This window comes from Erythrolamprus reginae, chromosome 6, assembly GCF_031021105.1.
Source record: "Erythrolamprus reginae isolate rEryReg1 chromosome 6, rEryReg1.hap1, whole genome shotgun sequence".
NCBI classification, from domain to species: Eukaryota; Metazoa; Chordata; class Lepidosauria; order Squamata; family Dipsadidae; genus Erythrolamprus; species Erythrolamprus reginae.
Window position 1 is genome coordinate 66,445,682 of NC_091955.1, and position 20,654 is coordinate 66,466,335.

The following is a 20,654-nucleotide window of genomic DNA, read 5'->3' on the forward strand; positions in this document are numbered from 1 at the left end:
AAAACTAGGAAGACATGATAGGTCTCCTCAATTCAGACATTTGATTTGGGCTGCAATTCTGTCCAGCAGAATTGATCAAGTTGTTCCTGGAGACATGCCAAGAAAAATTGAACTTAAAGAAGGTAGATTTAGTTGATCATAAGAAAAAAAATCCTACTGTTCTGTTCCTTGCTTAATTGTTCCGGTGCTTTCCTTAAATCCATTACTCTGCGCCCTTTGCAATGGTCTGCCAGTGTTTCCCAATCTTGGCAATTTACTGTGGAATTCTGGGAGTTGAAGTCCACACATAGCAAAGTGGCCAAGTTCGAAAAACACTGCCTGAGAAGCCAATTTCTCTCTCCCCGCCCCCCTCAAGTTTGGGAGCTCAGTTCCCAGCAGCCACAAATTCTGCCTGCAAAGTCCATGTCTGAGCTGCAGGCCAGCCTGTTTCAACTCAGGTTAAAGTTTGACAGTTATACTCAGCTGCATATAAAGCAAGGTCTGAGCTGAGCAGCATTTTGAGTGAAGGGAATTCAATCTCTTGTGGCCAAGGCTACAGATTATCCCCCCTCCCCCAGGTTTTTTTCTCCCAGACCAATTTACTTCCTAAATTACTAAAATGCTACTAACAAGTTGGCATGAAGGTGACATGAGGAGAGAACTGAGAGGAAATAAACTTTACCTAATTTACCTCAGAGCCTAACTACTCATGTAATTTTGCCTCATAGCAGAATGTCTGGTGAGGAAGCAATAGAGGTGTGAATAGGGGAAATCTGACATGCAATTCTGAGCTCCTTTGTGATTTTTTTTTTAAAAATGTAACTTTTAAACAGACCATAAAGGAAGCAGCTTTCATTCTGAGGCAAGATTCCAGAATAAGAATTGGCCTCTAGAGAGAAAAATCTATATTAAAATATGTTCTAGAAGGATGAGGATCACATATAACTTGTATACAGTATGCCAGACTTTTTTTCCCCTTCAAAACAATATATCATTTCTCATTTATTAGGGTTTATTTACTTATTGTAGATTTAGACGAGAAAACGTGGCCTATGATGGAAATGAACAACATTTTTATGTGTATATGATGTACAATTATGTAATACCATAATTATTATCTATGTACACACATGCACATTTATCATCTATGTACACACATACAGGAATGTCATTTGAAGATGATTCAATAAGTTATACAATGCATCATAATAAAATTCACTGTGAATCTATTAATTTATTGTTATAGTTTTATTACCACATTGCATTTATTGTTACTGCTGCTGTTAATTGGGATTTTATCTTGCAAACAGCACAATGACCCATGGATTTTAATCTTCAATTGGCCAGACTTGCCTGCCAGTTAAGTCAGATTGCCTCCTGTGAATATTACAGTTAAATAATATACTAAATATATAGTGTTTGAGCACTGCCTCCATGTATTATAGACAATTAAAGTGAACTGAATGTGAAAGAAGTTTTTTTTTAATTCTCAAATTATGTTGCAAAAATGTTGGTAACCTTTTTTCCTTTTGAATCTTCTACCTGGAAAAGATTTAAATCGGTGCTGATTCAAAGATCAAATATAGTGTTGAGTGGTCTATTTTTTAGAATGAAATTCATCTTAGTTAATGTATTTCAGCAAACTACTTAGCCCCTTCTAGGCTAGCATAATATGGTAAACATCAAAAACTCATGAAATAATAAGGTAATTTATCCTTTTTAGCAGTATTGAATTGATTTCTGCAGCACTGACTGAATTCTATTAGTTCTATTTTCACAATGAAATCTGTAGAAGATCAAGTTGTACAAGAAGAACTAGGATATCAAGATGAAGAGGTATGAAAATATATTTGGTTTAGTAATAATTTTCAATGTACGCTTTCTCTTGAAAAAATATTACAAGAAATGTAACAAAATGGATAGTATTTTTTACAAATAATAAATGTATAACTATGTTTATGTTGTCATTGCTTATCAGCATCAAAAGAAGTTGGCAACAGGCAGGTGACCTCAGTTGAGAACAAAAAATTAAAAAGGATTGGTACTTGTAAACTAATTAAAAACTTGAGACTTGGATGGGAAGAAACAGGCTGAACCTAAAGCCAAATAAGATTGAGTGTGCATTTATTCATCAAGATTGTCAACTAGTTCTTGTGTTTCCTTTGGATGGGGTAACTGTCCAAAGCAGGGTATTTGTTCCTTGATTCACAGTTACTACTAAATATATTTAAGATATACTTTACCTTTTCCTAGATAGATTAAAGGTTAAAAACATCAAAATGTGTCATGTGGACGAGACTTTGCATTGGTGAATTTATCCTTGTTGGAGAGAGTATTGCTAGCTAGTTCCTTTTAAAGATATACTTATCTATGCCTATTCAAGAAACCATCACTGGACCCTCCGTGTTGAACAATTTTCATCCAATCTCCCACTTGCTTTTAGGAAAGCTTATCAAGAAAGAGGTGGCATTGCAATTGTGGAGGATCCTGGAGGAAACAGATTAGTTGGATCCTTTTCAGTCATGTTTGCGGTCCAGAAACGGGACTGAAACTGCATTGGTCACACTTAAAAATAATGTCTGATGGGAGCAAGATGGTGGCAATGCTTCTATCCTTGCTCTCCTAGATCTGCCAGCAGTTTTCAATACCATCGACCATAGTATCCTTTTGGGCCAACTTGAAGAGTTGGGTTGGGTGGCACAGTTTTGTGCTGTTTCCCTCTCTCCAAGACCAGTCCCAACTGGTGGTGATACGAAATGAAAAGTCTATCCCATGGCCCCTTTGTGGGATGCTACAGGACTCTGTGCTCCTTTTCAAGATCTACATGAAATCACTGGTGACATCATCCGTCTCCATGGAATGAAGTATAACTAATATGCTGACAATACCAAATTATATATCTCCATTCCTGATGAAATGATTTCTGTAGTGGATGCCTTTCACAATGCCTGGATGCTGTGGAGGTCTGGCTGGGTAGCAATATACTTTAATTGAACCCAGTAAGAGAGTGGATGATCTCTTCTGTTCCTAGGAGTTTATCTTCCCTCGTCACTGCTCCAGTCAGATCCGGTGCATAACTTGGGGGTCTTCTTAGACTCATGACTCCTGCTCAAAAGCAGGTGGCAACCATGGCCAGGAGGCCCTTTGTCCAATTTCACATTGTGCATCAAGTAAGCTCTTTCCTGGACAGGGAAGCTCTATGTTCAGTCACTCATGCCCTTGTCATCTCCCAATTGTACTATTGCAATGCCCTCTACATTGCAATAGTACAATACAATAAATAAACAAACCAAAATTCTGTTCTCATGTTACAGGAATCATTTTTCCAGGACATTGATCTGTTACAGAAGCATGGAATTGTAAGTAAATTCAGGAATTAAACTACAATACTATAACAACAACAAAAGTGGAAGTTTTCTCAATGGATGTAAACTCTTTTCATACACTTAAATATGATTCTCTCTGTTTTTTATTATTTACACTTATATTTATCCTAATACTTTTTCTTTCTATCTGTACTAAAAGGAGGATGTTGTGCATATGTGTGTTTTTATCTGTATTTTGGCAAAAATGATTTGCATGTGTGTATGAGAGAATGACTGGTGTGAAAAAGAATATTTGACATAAATGAATATTGTAAAGGAAAAAACCTATTTTAAAAGAAAATAATTTATTAGTTTTTAAAAATTCCTATCATTATTTTTTATAAACTAAAGGCAGCTTTCATACCTAAGGCGGGACTAGAATTCAGTCTCTTGGTGCCTTAACTAATAAATAAAACTGTCTTTTCCTGACCATGCCTTTTATGATGTATGAATTGTGGTAGTGAATTTATACATATATAAATGCATATGCCCGGTAGATTTATAACTTTTCTTCCTGCACACGTTTATTGGTGAAAGAGGGATGAAATCTGCAGCACTGGTTTCACCTAGTACAGTGGAACCCCGACATAAGAGCTGCTCTACTTAAGAGCAACTCGAGATAAGAGCTGGGAGGGGAGAGATATTTTTGTTCTACTTACAAGCCCAAATTCGAGATACAAGCGCCAAGGAGCTGTCTCCTGAAGCCAAACGCTAACTTCCGCGTTCGGCTTCAGGAGACAGCTGCGAAGCGGCGCGCGTGTTTTAAAAGGTTGCAGCCGGCCTGGGGGGCTCGGGGGGGTGCTTGCAGCTTTCTTTCTTGCTCTCTTTCTTTCTCTCTTTTACCTTCCCTTCCTCTATTTCTTCTTTTCTTTCTCCTTCCCACCTTCTTCCCTCCCTCCCTCCCTTCACTCATTCCTCTCTTACTCTCCCCTTTCATAAGTTTCCTTGCTTCCTTCCTCTGTTCCTGTCCCTTCCCCCTTTCTTTCTTTCTTTCTTTCTTTCTTTCTTGCTCTTTTTCTTTCTCTCTTTTACCTTCCCTTCCTCTATTTCTTCTTTTCTTTCTCCTTCCCACCTTCTTCCCTCCCTCCCTCCCTGCACTCATTCCTCTCTTACTCTCCCCTTTCATAAGTTTCCTTGCTTCCTTCCTCTGTTCCTGTCCCTTCCCTCTTTCCTTCCTTCCTTCCCACCCTCCGTCCATTCATTCACCCATTCCTCTCTTGATCGCTTAAAGCCGGTCCCTGGTGCAAAAAGGGTTGGGGACCTCTGTCCTACAGGATTGGGTGGCAGAGAAGTTGAACATATGTAAATTTAAAAGTTTAAGAAAGTTTACAAGTTAAGTGAAAGAAACTTCATTATTCATTTATATGTACATGTACATTTCTTCATTAAAAACATGTCTTTCTGCATAATTTAGACTAACTTTGTGAGTTTTTTGAGGGCTGGAACCAATTAAAATTATTTACATTAATTCCTATGGGGAAAAGTCGTTCGAGATAAGAGCTGCTCGACTTAAGAGCCCAGGTCCGGAACGAATTAAACTCGTATCTCGAGGTACCACTGTATTGGCAAGATAAAAACATTATTCTAAAAAATATTTATTTCTGGGAAGATCATCTTAAATTCAGGGTCATTTTGCTTTCACTGCTTTACACCATGTTTATTTCCTTTACAGAATGTAGCAGACATTAAGAAACTGAAATCAGTAGGAATTTGCACAATCAAAGGGATTCAAATGACAACTAAACGGGCATTATGTAATGTGAAGGGACTTTCAGAAGCCAAAGTAGAAAAGATAAAAGAAGCAGCCAACAAACTTATAGTAAGCAAAAATTATCCCACAAGATTTTCTTTATCATTATTTCCTACAGGAAACCTGAGAAGGTATAGGTAGTCCTCGACTTTAGTGTATGTGATTCACTAAACTTAAATATACCACCTTTTCTAGGTAAGCATTTTACATTTTTCTGCTTTTTTTATTTTTATTTTCCCTCCTCGCTCCTCAGAAATACTAGCAAAAACACTAAGATTTGACACTGTCTTGCATTGTATTATACATGCATATGCATACATGTATTTAAATATAAAATGGGTTTGCCGCCCAGCTCACTATAAGGAAACTTTGGGCAGCTTACAATATTAAAATAAAACCATAAATATATGTATAAATATATAAAATTATATTAAAAATTACAATAAAATACAAGGTACAACTAAATATGGGAAGGCAGGAGAATATACGAGGGGGAGATGGGAACAGCTATTCAATGATCAACCGCCTCCAAGCCAATAGGCAGAATCAGAACCTCTTACAAAAAATCAGGAGGGTGGAAGACAATATGACCTCAGGGGGCATCATGTTCCAAAGAACTGAACCCTGACTGCAGAATTCCTTGACTGATGGGATCTGCATCATCCCTCCACTGTTGGCATGGGTGGGATGGACCTGTCCCTGTTCCTCAACTAATCTGGACCCATGCCATGCAGGGCTTTATGGGTAATAATCAACACTTTGGCAAAACAGAAGCCAGTGTAATACTCAGAACAGTGGTGTAACATGGGCCACTTTAAAGGCCCCAAGTATTGGGCCCCAATCTGCACCAGTTGATGCTCTCAAAAGCTTTTCAAGGGTAGCCCCATAGGGACAGCAGTGGGCTACGAACTGGAATGCTAATTTGCGCTCGCCGCCGCAGCTCATAAGTTCTTGCGGGACCAGCGCGATTTTTCTGCTGCACCTGTGGAAGTAGCAAAATTGCACCTGTGCTTCGGCGAGGTTTTACCTGCAGCTCCGTGTGCGATTTTGCTTCCTCCACAGGTGCAGCAGCAAAATCACGCTTGTCCTGCAAGAACTTAAGAGCCGCGGCAGCGAGCGCAATTTAGCATTCCAGCTCGTAGCCCACCACTACATATGGAGCACATTTCAGTAGTCTAAGCATGAGATGACTAGGGCTTGAATGGCAGAGTGCAGGGACACCAAATCCAGGAAAGGCAACAACTGATGCATAACCCTATAAGAAAGAAGGCTAGAAGAAAGTTGTCTTCTAGCCATAGCTAGAAGAGTCTTGAGTACAGGAGAACCCCCAAATTGCAGACCATGTTTGTCTGCGGTAGTGCCACCCCATGCAGATCTAAAGCAAAGTCCCACATCTTTAAGTCCATGTACCCAGAGTCATTTGGTCTTGCCAGGGTTCAGCCAAAAATCTGTTGTTCCCCAGGCTCCTATAGCTTCCAGCACTATTTTCCTCCCATTCTTCCTATTTAACACTGTTTCTTAAATAGTTTGTCAAGAAATTGGATTTTGCAAATCAATAACCAATTATTTCAGTTATTTGGATTAAGTCTTCCTCAGATCCTTCTTTCATTCAGTCAGTCACCTTACAAATCAATCCAATTCAGTTAGTAATTCTGCTATATCTAATACATGTCCTTAATTTACTTCATCACATGTTTTGATAGTTTGCTGCATGGAATCAAGCTTTGCAATGTCTAGTCATAGTAAAGAAATGGTGAAAACCTAAAATAAGCCTAAATTCATTCGTTTAGCTCAGGAATCGAAAAAGATCTAAACAAAATATAACTGTAAAAAAGTTATTGCTTTTTATAAAATGAACATTAACTATTGAGATTTTTTTGGAAATATATCCCACTATATCCCACCAAGTATTATGCACATTACACTGAATAACTTTCCAGAACTTCAGCTAGTCCTTGACTTATGACCACAATTAAGACCAACATTTCTGTTTTTAAGCAACACAGTAGTTAAGTTGCACAATGGCTATTCTAGCCATAATATCACCTACTTTTGGGAGCCGGAATTATGAGTCCAGGAGGACCCCCAAATTGCATACTGGATCTGTCTGGGATAATCCAATTCCATACATATTTAATTATTATAAACAATTTTATGACCTTTTTTGCCACAGTTGTTAAGTGAATCACTGCATTTGTTAAGTTAGTAACATAGAGGTTGAGTGAATTTGGCTCCTCGATGATGTCGTTGGTCAAAAGTTTGCAAAAGGTGATCACAGATCCTGGGGCACTACAGCTGTCATAAATATGAGTATGTTGTTAAACATTCAGGACAATAGAGATTCTGCACTGGTTGTTAAATGTGAAAAACTGTCATAAGTCACTTTTTTCAATGCCATTGTAACTTTGAACAGTTATTAAAACCATTGTTGATCAAGAGCAACCTGTTCACTACTATCACTACTACATGGTTAGGAGTTTTGATCAAATATTATATTATTGTTTGCTCTTACTACTTGCATTATTTGTTCAGTGTAAAAAGTAATTTACAAATGTTAAATGACTGTGACTTAAGACATATTAAATAATTTCATTTTCCCCCTCCAGGAACCAGGGTTTCTGACTGCTTTTGAGTATAGTGAGAAGCGAAAGATGGTATTCCATATTACCACTGGAAGCCAGGAATTTGAGTTAGTAAACTGACAACCCTATACCATACCTCTATTTTTTCATTTCCTTCATGCTCAAGTTTTTATTGAGTTTTTACTTTTATTTAGTTTTTAGTCTTTTATTTTAACTTAGTTTCAGCTGACTCTGCCCCACTCACTCACATCACACTCACATGATAGTGTAGTTTATAGAGGGTTTTATTTGTCATGAGAAAGCTTAATTCCCCAGGCAATGGCCAATTAGTCCACAACACAAATAGCAAACTGCTCATACAGTAAGTCCAATAAGTGAACATAACTCTTCCCCCCCCCCCCCGCCTGCCCCACACAACTTAAAGTACATCCATGTTAGCTGACAGGTTATAGAAATTCAGAGTTCCAGGAAACATGAATGAGCATGTACCCATGACCCACACACATTTCTTCCCACAATGCCTGCTGTGCTAAATAGCTCCCAGTGCAGCCCGTCAAGAAGGTCAAGGCCTCCATTTCTCTGCTCTGTGCTCTGAGACTCACCACAGCAGGCAGCTCCTCCTCCTTTTCTTCACTGATCTGCAAGTTGTCTCCAGTCAGAGCCTGTTCTGCTGGTAGTTTAGGGTCAGTAATTCCTGATGTGCCAGGAATTATCTTATTCTCCCTCCAGCTTGCCTCTGAGAAAGCAATGGAAGAGTCATCTAAAGGAGTCATCACACTATCTTTATTGCCTCAGTAGTACCATAACTAAGCATTTAACATTGCCCTTGACATGTAATCTTTGCTCCAGAGATTATACTTTTTATTAGGCAAAATTAAAAACTGTTAGAGAATGGGCCAAATTTTGCTTATCAAGAGATAAATCACTTTTAAATTGATTAAATTAATATATAACTTAGTTTATAAACAAGTGACAATCACTTGATTGTAATGGGGCACAAGTTTAATAAATTTAAATGCTTGTTTTGGTTTATAAATACACTTGTAGAAAGAAAACAAAGGGGAGTATTTTGAATCTTCTTTATATTTCTTTCTTTTGCAATATCATATATCAAGTAAATAATCATTTATTATCATCTATTGATATTGTTAAAGTGACATTTTAGTATTTTTCATTTTACATTATTCCTAGATAATTTATCACCCTAGATACTCTATCAGCTACCATTCTGTCAGATACAAGAAACCAGATCCACATGTGAACAGTCAGTTAGAGATGTTTTATTTCTGAAGGCTATAAACAACTTATTGCACCTGGGTGAGACTAGATAAGGTTCAATGGAAAGTGTGTGTATAATACTTTGCTTTCTTGAGTCCATGTAGAAATTCCAAAGTAATTTCTTGTTTGTCTCCTCCCTCTGGCTTAGCCTGTCTCAGTCCTATACATTCCATGATTTTAAGTATTTTTTCTTCTTTCCAGTAAACTCCTAGGTGGTGGGATTGAAAGCATGGCTATCACAGAAGCCTTTGGAGGTTAGTTAACATATTGGGAAATAATTCCCTAAAGCTATAGGAATTTTAAGTATATTGAACAGGCATTATATTTTCATTTGTTTGTCAATATTTAAAAATCAGTCTTTTTAGAACTGGAAGGAGCTGTACCCTTTTTTTTTTTTTTTGTATTTTGGGACCTACTATATAAGTAAGTAAAATATATCAGATTGTAGTATATCTAGACCAGTTTTCTTAGTGTGATACCATTCAGGTTGGGTAGAATTCTCTGAAGATATTCGAGTAGTAAATTTTCATGGTAGTCATTCCAGAGTATCTTTAGCATGCCTAACTCGGAAAGCTGCTTTAAGCCTTTAAATTGAATATTAAAATTACTAAATGCTATCTTAATAATATGTAAATATTTTTAAAGTCTATGAAATCTGTAGCATTGCATAAATATTATATATAGTTGAAGTGAATGGAACCTCAAGTATGTAGGTAGGCCACACCAGAAAAATCAACTTCACAGGATGACTGAAGTTATACTATAGTGACAGAACCTTGCGATTTACTTTCTTATGCACCAATGAATCAGGAGGACTGTTTGAATCACTTCTGAATACTATCTTCTTCCTCAGACTTCAAGAATATTTCAATACTATCTCTATATTTCTGTCAAACTATCTCCCTTACAGAAGTGTCCCTTCTGAATGGTTTTCATTGGATAATGGAGTTCTGCATATTATCATGATATTATCATGTCAATACAACACAGCAAACGAGATTACTATGCTGGATTTTGTATTTCATCACCAGTGGAGTGCTTCCCAAGCACCTAGGACTGCGTGATGTAGCGGCGAATTATGTTTGCTGATCCCAGTAGAGCGGCCTTTTGCAATTGACAGATGGAGATTTTGTCAATTCCGATGGTTTTCAAATGTCCGCTGAGATCCTTTGGCACTGCGCCCAGGGTGCCAAGTACCACTGGGATCACTTTCACTGGCTTATGCCAGAGTCGTTGCAGCTCGATTTTTAGATCTTCGTATTTCACTAATTTCTCTAGTGATATTATTATTATTATTATTATTAATAATAATAATAATAATAATAATTATTATTATTATTATTATTAATTAGATTGGTATGCCACCCTTCTCTGAAGACTCGGGGTAGCTCACAGGATACAAAAACAACACCACATCTAATTAATTAAAAATTACTACTAAAATCCCATATGCAATTGATCCTTCCATTATGTGAGAATATAAATACAGTATTTGTATATAAATATATAAATCCTTATAAAAGGGAATTAATCTGAACACTGGAGCTTTTGTGCTAATAAACTGATATGGTTAGTTGTTGTGTTAGTCTTTAAAACAAAAACAAAGAAACTTTGGACTAATTAGCATGACTGACTTAGCTTTTTTACAATATTTAAATTTTTGTTTTTATAGAATTCCGAACAGGCAAAACCCAACTTTCACATACTCTGTGTGGTATGTATCAAATAATAATTATATTGAAAACTGCATGTTCAATATGCAAAAATATGCTGATATTATTTAAAATCATATACATATGATGTGTGAACGTTCTAAATATTAAACTAGATGAAGAATTAGCTTTCTTCTCTACAGTGGTGGTTTGTATCTTTCACTTGGTAAGGATAACTCTAATCCTGCCTTCATCCCCATAGCCTTTCTCACTGCCTTGTAAGAAAGTATGAAAGCAAGCTTTAGAAAGAAATGATACTGTGTATTTTAACAATCATATTCTGGGGGGAGGAACTGCAGGGATTGCATTCTATTCTTGCTTTGGCAGTTTTCTTAGCAATATCATCTACCTGAAGATATTTCCCAAAATCATTAAAATAGAAAAAGTGTATTAAATGTTCAGGCTCCGAAGCTTATCAAAATCTCAATGGTGGTGGAATAAAGAGCAGCCAAGCTAAGCAGATTATACTACATATGCAGCTGGCATGTCATCAGGTCAGAATAATTGATATGTTCCATCTGACAAAGGAGAGGATGAATGATCAACAAATGAAGATGAAACTTCTTCCATTGTTTCTGGCAGCATTCATTTTATGGCAGCCTCAGATTTTTCAATTTTACTACTGTATATTGTATAAGATAGGTATGGAGGCAACAGTAGCTGCACCACTAGACTATTCTCAGCTTCATCCAGGGCTGCAGCGAATTTCCATTCCCTTCTGATCTGCAAGTATTTATTTGTATATCATTTAAGGCAACATACAATGTACAAGGAATAAAAATATACAGCCAATATAAGTACAATAAAACAAATCTGACCATCATTAGTTCCCATTTCACCCTGAGAAATCCCACTTCTAAAATTATTTTAGAATAAGTTAAACTCTTTCATTTTGATCTTTACTCATCTAACATGCTGAGCTTTTGATGCAGAGGCCAATAGGAAAAAGGGGAATTTAATGTAAAATTCATTCATTGTTTTGACAGTAACCCGTTGATTGTAGATATTTGAAAATTTGTTACTATTATTATTCATTTTAGTGACAGCCCAACTTCCAGGAACAGATGGATATACAGGAGGGAAGATTATTTTCATTGACACAGAAAACACATTGTATCCTGAATATACTGTGTTGATTGAACAGGGTGAAAAGATTTCCAAGGATTTCCTATATAGTATTAATAATAAATTTTAAATTTGGGGATATGACAAGGGTGGGTTCCTCCCATTTTGGCCCGGATTGCCCAAACCACTGGTGACATCACTGAAGTGGATCGACCAGTGCCGGTCCATGGGCACCGCCATCTTTTGTTGTGACTTTTTAGCGATTTTTAAAAACTGTTTTGAAGTATTTTCCTTTTCTGCTGCTTGTAAAAGGGCCCTCCTACCGATATCAACCTTTATTCCTTTGTTTGAAGCACAGCTAATCAGTTGTGTTTCTGGCCGATTCTAGCACAGATGTAAAATTGCATGAGAGGATGCATGCATGAAATATCACGATGCGAACCAGTGGCGATGGTAAGTGGAACCCATCCAAGGCTTATGGTACAACATAACAGGGATGGGTTCCACTTACCTTCACCACCAGTTCAGATAGCGATGTTTCACACGCGTGTACTTGATACCTCTTGCAATTCTGTTTCCGCGTGTATTCAGTAGCTATAATCAGGCTGAAACACAGCTGAGAAGCTGATACTCTGTGCTTCGGGCAAAAGAATAACAGTTAGTATAAACCCTGGAGTGGGCGGGCAAGCCCTTTTTCAAGCAGCAGCAGAGGAAAAAACTTCAAAACATAAAACATTCCAATTTTTTTTAAAAAAATGGTGGTGCCCATGGACTGGCATTGACCAAACTGGATCCAGGATGCCATCATGACGTCAACAGCGGGTCACTACCCAACGAAGTTCGGGTTTGGCGAGTTCGGCTGAACTTTGCCGTGAAGTTTGGGTGAGTTCATCGAACCTGAACAGCAGCAGTGGCGTCCTTTTCTGTAAAAATAAACAAGGAGGTGGGGAATTCCCCACCTCCTTTTGCTTCTTTTAATTTTTACGGAAAAGGATGCCGCAGTGGCGCTGCAAGCAAAAGGAGGTGGGGAATCCCACGATGGGATTCCGGGGGCGGGGCTTTGATGTCATGGAGGCTCCTTCCTGTTTCGGCTGGCCAGGAAGGAGTCTCCATGACGTCAAAGCCCCGCCCCCGGAATCCCATCGTGGGATTCCCCACTCTCTTTCCAGGCGGCGGCGCTTCGCGGTGTTCAAGGGAACACCGAACACTGAACCTGAACTTTTTAAAAAGTTCGGGTTCGGGTTCGGCATGCTGAACACTGCAAAGTTCAGCACAAATCCAAACTTTGCAAGTTTCGTTTGCCCAACACTAGTCACTATCAATTTGGAAGATATTTGTTTTTATGTATAGGCTTCAGCTATATATCTGAGAACTGAATTAAAAATCAGGTTACCTTAACAAATAAACTCTCCAGTCGTCCAGACCGTCTACGTGACATTGCTGATCGCTTCAATGCAGATCACGAGGCAGTTCTTGACAATGTATTGTATGCACGGGCTTATACTAGTAAGATTGCAACAAGATGGCATAGGAATCCTGCTTATTTTAAGAATGAACAAGGGGGTTCAAGGGATTACTATTGGAATTATGTCTATTTTTCAATTTATGTTTCTGTTTTGAATAATTATAGTATACTGTATATATATATATATATATATGGCCAGCTGATGAGGCCTAATAAGGCCGAAATAGATCTATCCTGGTCTCCCTTAATTTTAAAATTCCAGCTATAAACATTTAAAACATATATATATATATATATATATATATATATATATATATACACAGTATATATATATATATATATATACAGTATATATATATATACACCGGTATATAAAATTTTCACATAAAATTGAGTTATAAACTTTCCTGAAATCTAAACACATTATCTCTCAGTTTATTTATTCTCCTCAAAGAAATATTTATATTCCCTTCCCTATCACTGCACTTTATGGATTTTGTATAGTGGGGTTTGTTTATAACACACAAGAGACTTCTTTCTTAAGGAAATTTGCGTAATAAAGGTATTTTTTTCTTTTTCTAATACAGTATTATGTATAAACACTCTTTAAAATTTTTAATTTCTAAGTTATTATGATAAGACCACATTCTGCAAGGTTGTTTCAATCAATCAATCAATCAATCAATCCATCAATCAATAAGAACAGAGCTGGATGTGACCTTGGACATCTTCTAGTCCAACTCTCTGCTCAAGCAGGAGACCCTATTTCATTTCAGATAAGTGACTATCCAGTCTCTTCTTTAAAACGTCTTGTGATAAAGCACCCACAACTTCTGATGGCAAACTGGTTAATTGTCTTTACTATTAGGAAGTTTATCCTTAGTTCCAGGTTGCTTTTTGATTAGTTTCCATCCATTATTTCTTGTTCTGCCTTCTGGCGCTTTGGAAAATAAGTTAATCCCCTCTTTGTACACAACTTCTCAAATATGCTATCTTGTCCCCCTTGTTCTTTTTTTCTCTACACTAGATAAACCCAAATTCTGTTCTTCATATGTTTTCATCTCTAGGCCTTTAATCGTCTTAGTTGCTCTTCTTTACATTTTTTTGTAATATGGTGACCATATTACTGGATGCAGTATTCTAGGTGTAGCCTTACTAAGGTTTAGATTAGATTTCATTAAGTAAATAAATAAGTACAGTAGGAAAATCACATCAACTATTTGAACGTGACATTACAGATGACTTTGATATGGAAATATTGCAGAATTATAGGTAAAATTTCTAATTAGGTATATAAACATTAATGTGACCTCAGCTAGAAATGAATATTAATTTGCAGAATTTTCAAAAGAGGATTTCAAATATTTATGAAGTATATAGCTTCTTTTACAATTATTTTAAAGTAATATTTTAAAAATAGCAACCTTAATATACTAAAATGTAGATATGTCAGCTGTAATAAGAACTCAGCAATTATACATCTTGGTCTATCTAGCATGTATTTCTTTTATTCTGATTTAAAATAAGTATTAATATTATTATTACTATTTCCTCCTTGAAAGGTGAGCATCAAATGGAACTACTTGATTATGTTGCTGGCAAATTCCATGAGGAACCTGGCATCTTCAAACTACTGGTATATATTATATAGTCCTGTTTATTACATGCTCCAATTCCTTTAATTAATGTTAATCTTTTAAATTTATTCTCGTGAACAAATGTCTTTTTGAAATTTAATTATAGATAATAGATTCCATTATGGCACTATTTCGTGTGGATTTTAGTGGTCGTGGGGAATTAGCTGAAAGGCAACAGAAACTTGCTCAGATGCTCTCAAGACTTCAGAAAATATCAGAAGGTGAAATAAAGTTTTAAAAAAACTTATTGGATTAAACACATTATTTTATGTAAAGCATGAGATTGAAAGATGTAAGGGATGGAATATTTTTAGTAATACTCCCTATATATTTGTACTCCACAAAAGGACACTTGGCTTTTAATTAGACTTACACAACACCTTTTAATTTGATTTTAATTATCTGGTTTAAGTTGGTACTGATTTTTTAAAAAACTAGTATTTCCCAATCTTGGCAACTACCAGATATACAGTAGATTTTCACGGGTATATGTATGTAGATTGTTCTGAGTTCGGGTTTTGCCCCGTGTAATAATTTGAGTGTCTATGCGACGTTTCATCAGGCTGAAGTTTCAAGCTTCGTGCTGTTGTAAATATATATATAAACTAAAATAATTCTCAGCAATAGGGAATTTAAAGATTTTATGTCCACATATATGAAAGTTAGAAAACATTCCATAATTGTTGCTGTGAGCCGCGGCGAGTCTATGGAGAGGGGCGGCATACAAATCTAATAAATAAATAAATGAATGAATGAATGAATGAATGAATGAATGAATGAATGAATGAATAAATAAATAATATTATTTTATTTGTCTGTTTGGGTTATTAAAACTGATCTTCATGCTTTTTCAATATTGTGGAGAGTTTTATAAGCATAATTTATTAGAAATGCTTTTATAAAAGATTGTGAAAAGAATACTAGCAGAATATTTTCTCTCTCTCTATGTCTATGCCATCTTTTGGCCTAATTTTCTTACTGCAGAATATAATGTGGCTGTGTTTGTGACTAACCAAATGACCTCTGATCCTGGAGCAACTATGACGTAAGTACTGTAAACTACTGATGTTGTTCTTAAGTCACAGAAATAGGATTTTTTAAAATTATATTTTTTTAATCAAAGAAAAAAGTATTATAGAGACCTAAAGAAGACTCAGTTTTATTTCGAACCATAAGGGATTATATGGAAATAGTTCATCTGAATGTTCGTTCAAATAGGAAAAATGAATGAAAGTACAAGCTAAGCATGTAGTTTAAATGAGTCTTTATATTTAAAATGCATATGTTAAAAAAGCATTTGGGAAAATGAGGTGAAAGTTACTGAGCAAAAATGAGTACAACGCAACTACAGTACTTCTTGTGCTGTCTCATCTGGAGAAAAGTCCTGCTCTGAAAATTATTTTTTGCTTTTAGAGTGGAGTTATAGGGTTCTCAGACTGGACCAATTCATATTCTCCTTCAATGATTCTGAGAGGAAATGAGACTCATACAGTACCTTCTTTTCCCATTGCAGATTATACAGAGTTCAGAGCAAGCTTGCTAAGAGCTTACTTGCAAATACAGTAATGTGTTCTTGGCTCCCTGCATAGAGATAATAGTTGATGGGTAAATTAACATGGTTTCAGAATGTTTTCTCAAACATTAGCTCTGTTGTACACATTCTCATCTAGTATTCAGATTGTACCGTAAACTGAGGAATGATTGGTTATTACTATTTTTAAATTTAAGTTTATGTTCCTTTTTGTCCATCCTCAATAAAGCCAATGATCAGTAATATGGGGAGGGGGAGTTGGAAAGAGTGAGAAACCACTTGGTATAGTGGTTAAACCATTAAACTGCAGGAACTTATGCAGAAGTCATGCTCATCTGAAGGCATATGGACAAACAACACAATAATTATAAGAATGTTATTTTGTTAATATTGATGTTTTTCATGGCAAACTATATATCAATAATATTGATGTTTTTCATGGCAAACTATATATCAATATTATTTCAAAGTGTTCAGTAATTTAGGGCTGTATTTCGTATATAATAGCTCTGTCTTTATTTGATGTAGCTTTCAGGCTGACCCCAAGAAACCCATTGGAGGACATATTCTTGCTCATGCTTCTACAACAAGGATTAGTTTGCGGAAGGGAAGAGGAGAATTACGTATTGCCAAGATATATGATAGGTAATATAGAAATGGACTAGTACAGTACACTATACTTCAACATACTCTATGTGATCATTATGTCTTATTAGGGTTTTATTTTTAAAACAAAGGTGTAAAAATTAAGAAATATGACTAAATTAATTTAATATACTGTCAGTTGTGACAGTCCATTATAGTATACAGTGATCCCTCTATTATCGCGAGGGTTCCGTTCCAAGACCCTTCGCGATAATCGATTTTTCGGGATGTAGTGGTGCGGAAGTAAAAACACCATCTGCGCATGCGCGCCCCTTTTTCCATGGCCGCGCATGCGCAGATGGTGTTTTTACTTCCGCACCTGGGAAGACCCAGCAGCTTAGGAGCCGCCTGCCTGCCCGCTTGTCCGCCGCTTTTCCGCTTGTCCGCCGCTTGTCCGCTTGTCCGGCCGCCGCTTGTCCGGCCGCCGCTTGTCCGCCGCTTTTCCGCTTGTCCGCCGCTTGTCCGCTTGTCCGCCGCTTGTCCGCTTGTCCGGCCGCCGCTTTTCCGCCACTTTTCCGCTTTTCCGCCGCTTTTCCGCTTGTCCGCCGCTTTTCCGCTTGTCCGCCGCTTGTCCACTTGTCCGGCCGCCGCTTTTCCGCCGCTTGTCTGCCCGCCGCTTGTCCGCTGCTTTTCCGCTTGTCCGGCCGCCGCTTTTCTTGTCCGGCCGCCGCTTGTCCGCCGCTTGTCCGGCCGCCGCTTCTCCGCCGCTCTGGGAGTTGAAGACCCAGGGAAGGTTCCTTCGGCCGCCCAGCAGCTGATCTTCTCGGCAGCGCAGTAGCAGCGAGGAGCCGAAGATGGGGTTTCCCCGTTGCCCACGCAAAGGGGAAACCCCATCTTCGGCTCCTCGCTGCTACTGCGCTGCCGAGCAGATCAGCTGCTGGGCGGCCGAAGGAACCTTCCCTGGGTGCCGCCCGCCGCTCGAGAGCAAGAGGGGGAGAGATAGAGAAAGAGAGAGAAGGAAAGAAAGAGATGAGAGAGGGAGGAAGAGAGTGTGAGAGAGGAAGAAGCAAGATAGAAAAAGAGAGAGAGAAAGAAAGATGAGAAAGGAAGGGAGTGACGTCATCGGGTGAAAAAATCGCGATATAGCGTTTCGCAAAGATCGAGATCGCGAAACTCGAGGGATCACTGTACATTACAGTATAGAATACGTAGTTTAGAATAATATTTGGCCGAGTGTGATTAAACATACACGAAATTTGTCTCCAGTGCAAATGCTCTCAGGGTCTATGCAAAACCACAGAATAATCATAATGATGTCAAGAATCTTTAAATATTTTAATTAATTGGATTATTTATGATTTGTTTCACTTGTTGTGAGCCGCCCCGAGTCTTCGGAGAGGGGCAGCATACAAATCCAAATAATAAATAAATAAATAAATAAATAAATAAATAAATAAATAAATAAATAAATAAATAAATAAATAAGAATAAAATTATGATCCTTCTATACTTGACACTATCATTTCTTGTTTTATGTCACACACTTTTTTGTAATCCAATTCTATCAACTCTAACTTCTATATTAATAACATGCTTCTGTCCAATGTGTAACACCGAAGTTAGAGTTGATGATGTCAGAAGAAACATAAACATTTACTGCCATAGAATTGGGCTAAAAAGAAGTGCGTGTCATAAAACAAGAAGTGATATTGTCAAGTTATGGATTCATCTATATCTATAGAGATTCTCAGTTATCCAAGTTATGGTTCTCCCAAAGGCGCTTTTTCTGAAGAGCTGAAGAAGCTTCTTGCATGAGAAGTGAAACATCTTCAAAGAAAAACTAGAAAGCCCAGTTTTGGCTGAAATTCTGTTGGCAAGGCTTGGTGGGCGTAGCAGGGGAAGGATACTGCAAAATCCCCATTCCCTCTCTACTCCAGGGGAAAGGATATTGCAAAATCTTGCCGATTCTCTGAATTATAAAACATTTCCGCTATTGGTTCTCCAGAACCTGTGATAATCTGTTGGATTTCACCCCGGCTTCAGCCCACTGCAAGAGTTGCCCTCACCTCCATGTACAGACAGGAACTGTCATTTATCCAGCCCATCATAGGACTCCCCCCACATCAGTCTCACATATGGAGGGAAGGGAAGATTCTCCAGTAGATAGTAACAATTCACAACTTTTCCCACCAGCTTCTCTATCTGCTTTCTGCATACGCTGGCAGAGAACCATCTGAAATGCAATCCTATGGTAATTGGTGGCATGGCACTTGTAACTTTGAGGACAGTGTTAATGTCAAGGTTCCAAGTAACTAGATAGCATAAATATCCTATAAATATCCTTTAAAAATCTGTTATAACTTCAAAGTTATTAAGTGATCTGTTGTAAATCAAGGACCACCTGTAACAGGATATCCAAAATGACTTGTAACAATTGCTTCTACTATGGGAAAAGCTAAATGAATATTACATTATTTTTGAAGGTAAGTATCAGCAACTATAATGTATAGGTATATAAAATCTGGGCTGTAAAAATCCCACCACTATATAGGGACAAATGTATCAACTTTTTGCCCCCATCTAGTGTTTTTCTGGATTTCTGCAGCTATTTCTATCATGCATTTTATCTCTCAATTTATTTGCACAATTCCAGAAGGAAGGTAAAATAATTATTTTTTATTTCTTTTTTCAGCCCTGAAATGCCTGAAAATGAAGCCACATTTGCAATAACTGCTGGAGGAATAGGAGATGCCAAAGAGTAGGCTGATCTTAGTGATAAACAACTGAGAAACTCCTAAATATCAAAAGTTATTTACGGTAGTTTCTAGTTACTTATGTTTATTATTCCAAATTTAGAAAAGTTAAAATTGAGAGGCAGCAATGTGATGGCTGGAAATGTTCTTATCTTTTGATATTGCTGAGCATATCTACATTGTTTATAAGACAATCATGTGTAATCATCATTTTCATAACATCACTAATTTTGTGCAGGGCATTTCTGCTAGGAGTTAGAGTACCAATGCACTGCTGTTTCAAAAATCTGAAAAAAGTATAGAGATCCTAAAAATAGATTTTTTAAAAAAAATCTCAAAATGCTTTACGGATCCTTAAATATTTTAAGGACTTTTAGTGTGTTAAGTTTAGCTGTAACATATAGAATTACCATAACCAAAAGTAATTGACCATTTTAAAAAAATTGTCAAGTTTCTAGATAAGGAGTTTCTAAGTAAAGTAGGCTGGAATTGGTTTTACTCAAGGAATATTGTTTGCCAAGTTTAAATATTTGCTTAATTGTAATTAAAATACCTTTACATGTTCTTCATGTAAAATCAAACAATTGCCTCTTTTTTATTTGAAAGCAAATTATACTCTCTATTCCAGTGGTCCCCAACGTTTTTTCCACCAGGGACCAGTTTCAGCAAGACAATTTTTCTATGGCCCAGTTGGGGCGGAAAGGGGCGTGGTTGGGGGCGGGATTAAGCATGGGGGTGCTGGTCCTCCCCGCCCCTCTTTCCCGCCATCGTCCTGTGGCCGGCAGAACCTGCCTCCCAAGCCCTCTTGCCCAGCGGGAGCTAAGCGCTGGAGAGAGGGGGTCAGGCTGGCCCTCCTGCCTCCCCCCAGCCAAAAACGCAAAAGCGCCCCGCGGCAGAAGCCAAAAGAGGCTTGAGCCTCTCGGTCCTTCCCGCCCCTCTGTCCCATCCATCG

At 37.5% G+C, this 20,654-nt stretch overlaps 1 protein-coding gene across 2 annotated transcripts; it reads left to right on the forward strand.

Moving 5' to 3' along the window:
* The first annotated feature begins 1,758 nt into the window (after nucleotides 1-1,758).
* On the forward strand, nucleotides 1,759-19,837 carry DMC1 (DNA meiotic recombinase 1). Of its 2 annotated transcripts, XM_070756122.1 has the most exons (13): nucleotides 1,759-1,815; nucleotides 3,294-3,338; nucleotides 5,017-5,163; nucleotides 7,701-7,783; nucleotides 9,156-9,208; nucleotides 10,627-10,668; nucleotides 11,707-11,779; nucleotides 13,146-13,237; nucleotides 14,759-14,832; nucleotides 14,940-15,054; nucleotides 15,818-15,878; nucleotides 16,893-17,009; nucleotides 19,642-19,837. In XM_070756122.1, exons 1-13 carry the CDS (start codon nucleotides 1,759-1,761, stop codon nucleotides 19,709-19,711), a joined length of 1,029 nt encoding a protein of 342 aa, XP_070612223.1. In that variant the 3' UTR covers nucleotides 19,712-19,837. The 2 variants fall into 2 exon arrangements, with proteins under 2 accessions (XP_070612223.1, XP_070612224.1); XM_070756123.1 differs by lacking the exons at nucleotides 11,707-11,779; nucleotides 13,146-13,237.
* The last annotated feature ends 817 nt before the right edge of the window (nucleotides 19,838-20,654 follow it).

Excerpts from the sequence above, each read along its gene's own strand:
- DMC1 (XM_070756122.1), top strand. The coding sequence starts at position 1,759 with ATGAAATCTGTAGAAGATCAAGTTGTACAAGAAGAACTAGGATATCAA. Across the intron at positions 9,209-10,626 it reads TATCACAGAAGCCTTTGGAG|AATTCCGAACAGGCAAAACC; the intron begins GTTAGTTAACAT and ends TTGTTTTTATAG. Across the intron at positions 14,833-14,939 it reads CTGGCATCTTCAAACTACTG|ATAATAGATTCCATTATGGC; the intron begins GTATATATTATA and ends ATTTAATTATAG.